We start from the raw sequence: 6,000 nt of genomic DNA, 5'->3' as shown, positions 1-6,000 counted from the left end.
AACCACTGCTCCAAATTGACCAAGAATAGACTCAATTCTAGACAGTCCAGATCAGGGAGATATGACCACCAACAGAGCATGAGTTCTTTATTGGGGCTCACAGTAAAGTAAGCCCATGACATTGCACACAAAGTTTTCCACTTATCTAGGATGGGACATATAGAGAAAATTTTCTGATACAGAATCATCTTAAAGGATCACAAAACCATTAGGAATCCTTAACCTAAGGCCAATGAGATGGCTCAGCAGGTAGAAGCGCTACTCAGACCTGATAACCTGAATTCAATACCCCAAACCCACAGTGGAGGAAAAGAATCAACTCTCCAGAGTTGCCCTCTGATCTCCACATACACATGCACCCACACATATATAACATATATAACATGCACACACAACAGTAATAATAATAATTTTTATTTTTAAAGAATCCTTCACCTAGCACACTGCCTGACACCTGAAAGCACTCCGTCTCTGGTGAATGTGTGGACAGACAAATAAATGAGGAACTACACCTCTGTCCTAAGAGATCCCATGGCCTGGTACACAGTTACCTATATGTTCTGAGGTGATGAAACCTGACCTGGGACCTGGGACCTGAGCCACGCCCGCCCCTGGGCCCTTTCTCCCAGTCCCAGAGGCCAGAGCCAGGTGCTCTTTGGTGCTCCAGAGCAACACTTTCCACATTCCTTCCACCCCCACTCCTGACAATGACCAGAGAGACAGTGGTTGTGCAACTCAGAAAAAAAAGCTTTATTGCTTGCCAGGAAGGACAAGGGTCAAGTAAAGGGTGAGACATGTAGGGACAATACAGGGGCTCTCCCTGCAGTATCTGTGTCCACACAGGAGCCTCCTAAGCCTGAGCAGTACGTGCAGCCTTAATTCTTGGTGCGCAGGACCTGCTCGTGGGTGGAGACCACCTTGCCATCGTGCACATCCATGACCTTGGTACGGATCTGGCGGTTGGTGGAGGTCACTGGAGAAGGAGAGAGAAGAGGCATTAGTGAGGTGGGCAGATGGAGTGTTCTAAATCAGAGAAAGAAGCCAAGAAGCTGAGGAGTAAGCTGTCTCCTGCTGCCCTCTGTCCAGTTTGCCACCTCACTTCCTGCTGCCTCATGTCCAGTCTATGTCCTCAGACTGAAGAACTCAACTGGTGCTGTCCAACTAGACCGATCCAAAGGCATTAGAAGGTCCAACTAAACCCAAGCACTTCACTTTGAAGGAGAGAGAAGATGTGGGTGCTCTCCGTGGTGCTGATTTTCATCACCATGGAATCTACCCAAACACCCATTGGAGGAACAAGGTTAAGGTCACCAGTCCTAGCTCTGAGGAGAGTTAGAAAGTGGTTTTTTGTTTTTTGGGTTTTTTTTTTTTTTTTTTTCTGAATGGACTCATAGAGGATACTGGGTAAGAACAGTTAGCCTAATCCCCAACAAAGTTCTAATCTAGGTTGTAGATCTGCTGAAAGATCTGAAGGCATTCCCAGGCCCAGGTGTGACGTGGAGGTTTGATGGAGTCTTACCATCTCTGGATGATTGAGAGCCAGAGGAGAACTGAGAGGATGAGGAGAATTGGGAAGATGAAAGGCTGCAAAAACAGAAAATGGCAGGACCATTAGATGCGTGGGGGACATTTGTGAAGGGAAGAGGCATGAACTAAAGGGTAGACCAGGCACTCACTGGGCATCCTCGCCCTCCAGCAGACGGCGGTAGGTGGCGATCTCCTGCTCCAGCCGTGTCTTCACATCCAACAGGATCTTGTACTCCTGATTCTGCTGCTCCATCTCGCACCGCAGCTGAGCCAGCTGCTCCTCCACGCTGCTGATCATCTCCTGGATCTGGGCCAGCTGCATGCAGTAACGGCCTTTGGTCTCCTCCAGGTTATTCTCTAGGGATGCTTTCTGTGAAGAAGAGAAATAAGGCAATGGATCACTCAGAATGGCCATGCCCCTATGGTAAGTCCAAGGCCAACCTTTATGTGCATAGCATATGTGCATACCATGCTGAGCTGGGACTGCAGCTCGATCTCCAGGTTCTGCATAGTGCGCCGGAGCTCAGAGATCTCGCTCTTGCCGCTCTGCACCAGCTCGCTGTTGGTGGCCACCTCGCGGTTCAGCTCCTCTGTCTAGAAAAAAAAAAAAAAAATACCATTCACACCAGAAATCCCTGGAAGGCAGGTACTCTGAATTCCTTCCTCTCCAAATGATACCCACCTTAGAGAAGAACCATTCCTCAGCATCCTTGCGGTTCTTCTCCGCCATCTTTTCATACTGATCCCGCATCTCGTTCAGGATGCGGCTCAGGTCCACACCAGGTGCTGCATCCATCTCCACATTGACATCTCCACCCACCTGGCCTCTCATGGAGGCCATTTCCTGCAGAGACAGAAAATGTCCCATAGTTCAAGAGCCATGTGACTGACAGGGTTTTCCAGCAAGAGGTGATTCCAACCTGAACACCATCTGCTATTCTGTTGCTTCTCTCCATTCACCCTCTCAGTCTAGCTTTTCCACTTAGCTCTCACCTCCTCATGGTTCTTCTTCAGGTAGGCCAGCTCCTCCTTTAGGGTCTCAATCTGCATCTCCAGGTCGGCTCTGGACAGGGTCAGCTCATCCAGCACCCGGCGCAGGCCATTGATGTCGGCCTCCACATTCATGCGCATGCTCTGCTCCGTCTCAAACCTGCAATGATTCAAGAGAAAAGGAATGAGCTATCCATCCCAGCCACACTGGAAGCTTTGTTCTCTCCCTTTAAGCATGGTTCCTAGAGTTGGCACCCGGGGTGTTGTGGAGAGACAGTGCTTGTTGATTGTTTAAGTCTGAACATTCCTAGGGTCCAGAGAATAAGGAAATTCACCCTTAGTCATGTGCCCAAAAGAAGCACTTCCAGCTCCAGCCAGCCAGTAAGGCTCAAGGCCTCCAAATATGACCACCTACTGAAGTTTAGGGTCAGGTGAGGGAAGTTTGGAGCACCTCTCCCTAACATAATGGCTTTCACACTTGGACATGGATCAGAATCTTCTAGGTAACCGGTTACAAATAACTGAACCCAGCTCCAAGGGTGGAGTCCAACAATCTTATATTTTTACAAGCACCACAGGGGGTTCTCCCAGCACAAACCAACCCTGGTTAGAAAGCACTGATCCAAGATGCCCCGCCCTACATGCTGGAGGCTCTGAACCAACACCGCAAACTCACTTGGTTCGGAAGTCATCAGCAGCCAGGCGAGCATTGTCAATCTGCAGGAGGACATTGGCATTGTCCACAGTGGCTGCCAGGATCTGTAGAACAGAAAAGCCATGGGTCATCAGTTAAACAGATATCTGTAGGCAGATGTCACTGCAGCCTGCACTGGCCTTCCTTTCTCGTTCTTGCTTGAATCCTGTTCTTCTCATTTCCTGGGCCTTTGTTTACCAAAGCAGCCTGAGAGGCAACCCCACACAGTCAGTTTCAACCCAAGATTTTGACTCCTGCTTAACAGAAAAACTGCAAATAGGTCTGGCCTCAGGCTCAAAAGCTCCAGAATTCAGGTCTTATTGCTACCACTCACCTGTAAAACCTAAGATGGGTCTTGGGGTTTTACCGTCCCCTTAAGTCTCTCTAAATAGCTTCATATTCTGGATCCTTCCCTCAGTACAGAACAGCCCTCTCGGCCCTCTGCAGACACACGCATTCCTTTCTAAGCCCATGGGGCATGAACCTCAGGTGGGACTTTCCCAAGAGACAAAACCCAACTTGCCCAGGGGATTAGAAAAGAGGAAACCGGAGAAGAGAAAAAAAAAAAAAGACAGAAGAATCCCTGAACCTGGCTGGAGTTTCTGCCAGGGACTAGTCTAATTTCCATAACTTATGAGAGGCCCAAGAGCCAAGGACTTTTAACAGGAGAAAGAAGGACCCTGCAAGCACAACCCCACCAGGATCTCTCTGGTTTGGAGTAAATATACAGGGCCATGATTAGTTGTGGGTGTGGATTTTTCTATGTCTGCCCAGCTACAGGGAGAGGCTATCTGGTGCCAAAGCTCATGGGCGGCGGCAGCCTCAGCCCAGACTATCAAGCTAATGAGCGGTTTGGGTGTCTAGCTTGGTGGGTCCCGTTACAGCCTCACTCCTCCCTTCTGTTGGAGAGGTAACTGCCTCCTACAGCAGAGGGTGAGCCACCTGCACTCTAGTCTCAGCTCCGCACCCCCTCTTGATCTTTAGCAAATCACAGCACCCTCGATGCTTCTACTTCTTCCTCTGCAAAATGTTAAGGGTGGAAACCGTTGGTTTCTCATGCAGGCTAAGGATCAGAGCTCATAAAAACATGTGGGAAAGCTAGGAAGCAACACCGTCTTCTCGCTGACCAGCCCTGTTGGGGGATGTTCAGGGAGGGCCTCAGAGAGAGAGGTTTAGGACTAGAGACTTTCCTTTCTAGGAGTCTAGAGATGATCTGAAGCCTTGGAGGAAAGCAGAACGTCAAGTCCTGCTGTCCATTTGACCAACCTTGCTCTTCAGGTCCTCGATGGTCTTGAAGTAGGGGGTGTAGTCTTTGATCTCTGTGGGCCGCTGCTTCTGGTACCAGTCACGGATCTTCACCTCCAGGTCACTGTTGGCCTCTTCCAGGGCACGCACCTTGTCCAGGTAGGTGGCCAAGCGGTCATTGAGGTTCTGCATGGTCACTTTCTCACTGCCCACCAGGAGCCCATCACCAAGACCACCACCAAGGCCACCACCAAATCCACCACCAAGTCCACCACCAAGTCCACCACCAAGTCCACCACCAAGGCCACCACCAAATCCACTACCAAGTCCACCACCAAGGCCACCACCAAATCCACCACCAAAACTGCTGCTGCTGAAGCCACCGCCATAGCCACCTCCGATCCCACAGGCTCCCCCAGAGGAGAAGCGAGAGGAGGAAACTGACATGCCCCCATAGGTGCTGGGAGCCCGGCAGGATCCTCCAGCCAGGACGGAGGAGATGCGGCTAGAGCCACCACCGATGCCACAGGAGCCCTTCATGGAGCTGGAGGAGGTGAACTGGCGGCTGCAGGTGGCCATGGCTTTGAGAGAGGTGAGCAAGTGAGCAAGTGAGTCGACAGAGAGAAGAGTGAGCTGCTCAGGTGAGTTAGAAAAGGAGGATAGTGCTTTATAGTGGTGAGGAGGGGGCGGGCCTGGCAGATTCCATTCCCCTTGGCTCTCATCACTCCCAGGCCAGCGCCAACTCCCGATCAGATCCCTCCTCTCCTCCGCCCCATCATGTCTGTCATATTTTACTGGAAACTCATTGTTTCAAGTGTTTTGGGCTTTCTCGTCCCGCCAGGTATGATTCATCAGGGGAGGGGTGGACCTGCAGGCTACGCTTTCCCATGAGGCCCTGGGAGCCACAGCCCTTAGGAACCCACACTCTGGGCTCTGGGCTCGACTACGATGACAAAGTAGGGCCGTACCACACCATAAACTTGCTGACCTGTTAGTTCCCATTAAATGGGTGGGAGAGTCCTTCATTACATGTGGAGAAAGACCACCAGAACAGGAGATTGGCATGTAGCTGGAGGTACATAAGGACTGGCCATCTGTCACATCCTCAGCCAGCCAAGTGGTTCAGACTCCAGGCAGCCCCCAAGCCCTGGGTACAGACCGTAGTAGGTCACCAAAGGTCTCACAGACATAGCCAGAGACAGTGAGAAACAGCACAGAGTCAGGTACTTCCCAGAGCCCTGATTTGCCCTTCTGAAAAGTGGGAGCAAAGCATGCACCCATTGTTTCTACCACAGAGAGCTCTGAGGGTCCAAAGGGACAATGATGTTAGACTGTTGTCAACTTTGTGTGGCATGGAGTCTGGATAGAGGGTTGGAACTTACTTTGACCTCAAAGCAGGTAAGGACACATGCCTGGAGCAACCCTAGAGAGATGTGTTTGTCTGTTCTTTTGTTTATTTGTTTGTTTCCAGCCCCAGATGTCCATTCAGATGCCAAGACAGCTGAGATGGGAGGCAGAGGGCCGACTCAGACACCCCCACTTGA

General features: G+C 50.8%; 1 protein-coding gene across 2 annotated transcripts; it reads right to left on the bottom strand.

Annotated features, from left to right (window-relative positions):
• Positions 1–726: 726 nt before the first annotated feature.
• LOC117711928 (keratin, type I cytoskeletal 14) lies at positions 727–5,160 on the bottom strand. Of its 2 annotated transcripts, none has more exons than XM_034507878.3 (8): positions 4,478–5,160; positions 3,194–3,276; positions 2,521–2,677; positions 2,210–2,371; positions 1,996–2,121; positions 1,677–1,897; positions 1,520–1,584; positions 727–973 (listed from the first exon to the last, which is right to left on the bottom strand). In XM_034507878.3, the coding sequence occupies exons 1-8, from the start codon at positions 5,033–5,035 to the stop codon at positions 876–878; spliced, it is 1,470 nt and encodes a 489-aa protein (XP_034363769.1). In that variant the 5' UTR covers positions 5,036–5,160; the 3' UTR covers positions 727–875. The 2 variants fall into 2 exon arrangements, with proteins under 2 accessions (XP_034363769.1, XP_076791928.1); XM_076935813.1 differs by lacking the exon at positions 4,478–5,160 and adding an exon at positions 3,546–3,674.
• Positions 5,161–6,000: the final 840 nt, after the last annotated feature.

Source organism: Arvicanthis niloticus, chromosome 6 (genome assembly GCF_011762505.2).
Source record: "Arvicanthis niloticus isolate mArvNil1 chromosome 6, mArvNil1.pat.X, whole genome shotgun sequence".
In the NCBI taxonomy this organism is placed as follows: domain Eukaryota; kingdom Metazoa; phylum Chordata; class Mammalia; order Rodentia; family Muridae; genus Arvicanthis; species Arvicanthis niloticus.
The sequence above is the reverse complement of the archived record's forward strand: the minus strand, read 5'-3'. Positions and strand labels throughout refer to the sequence as shown.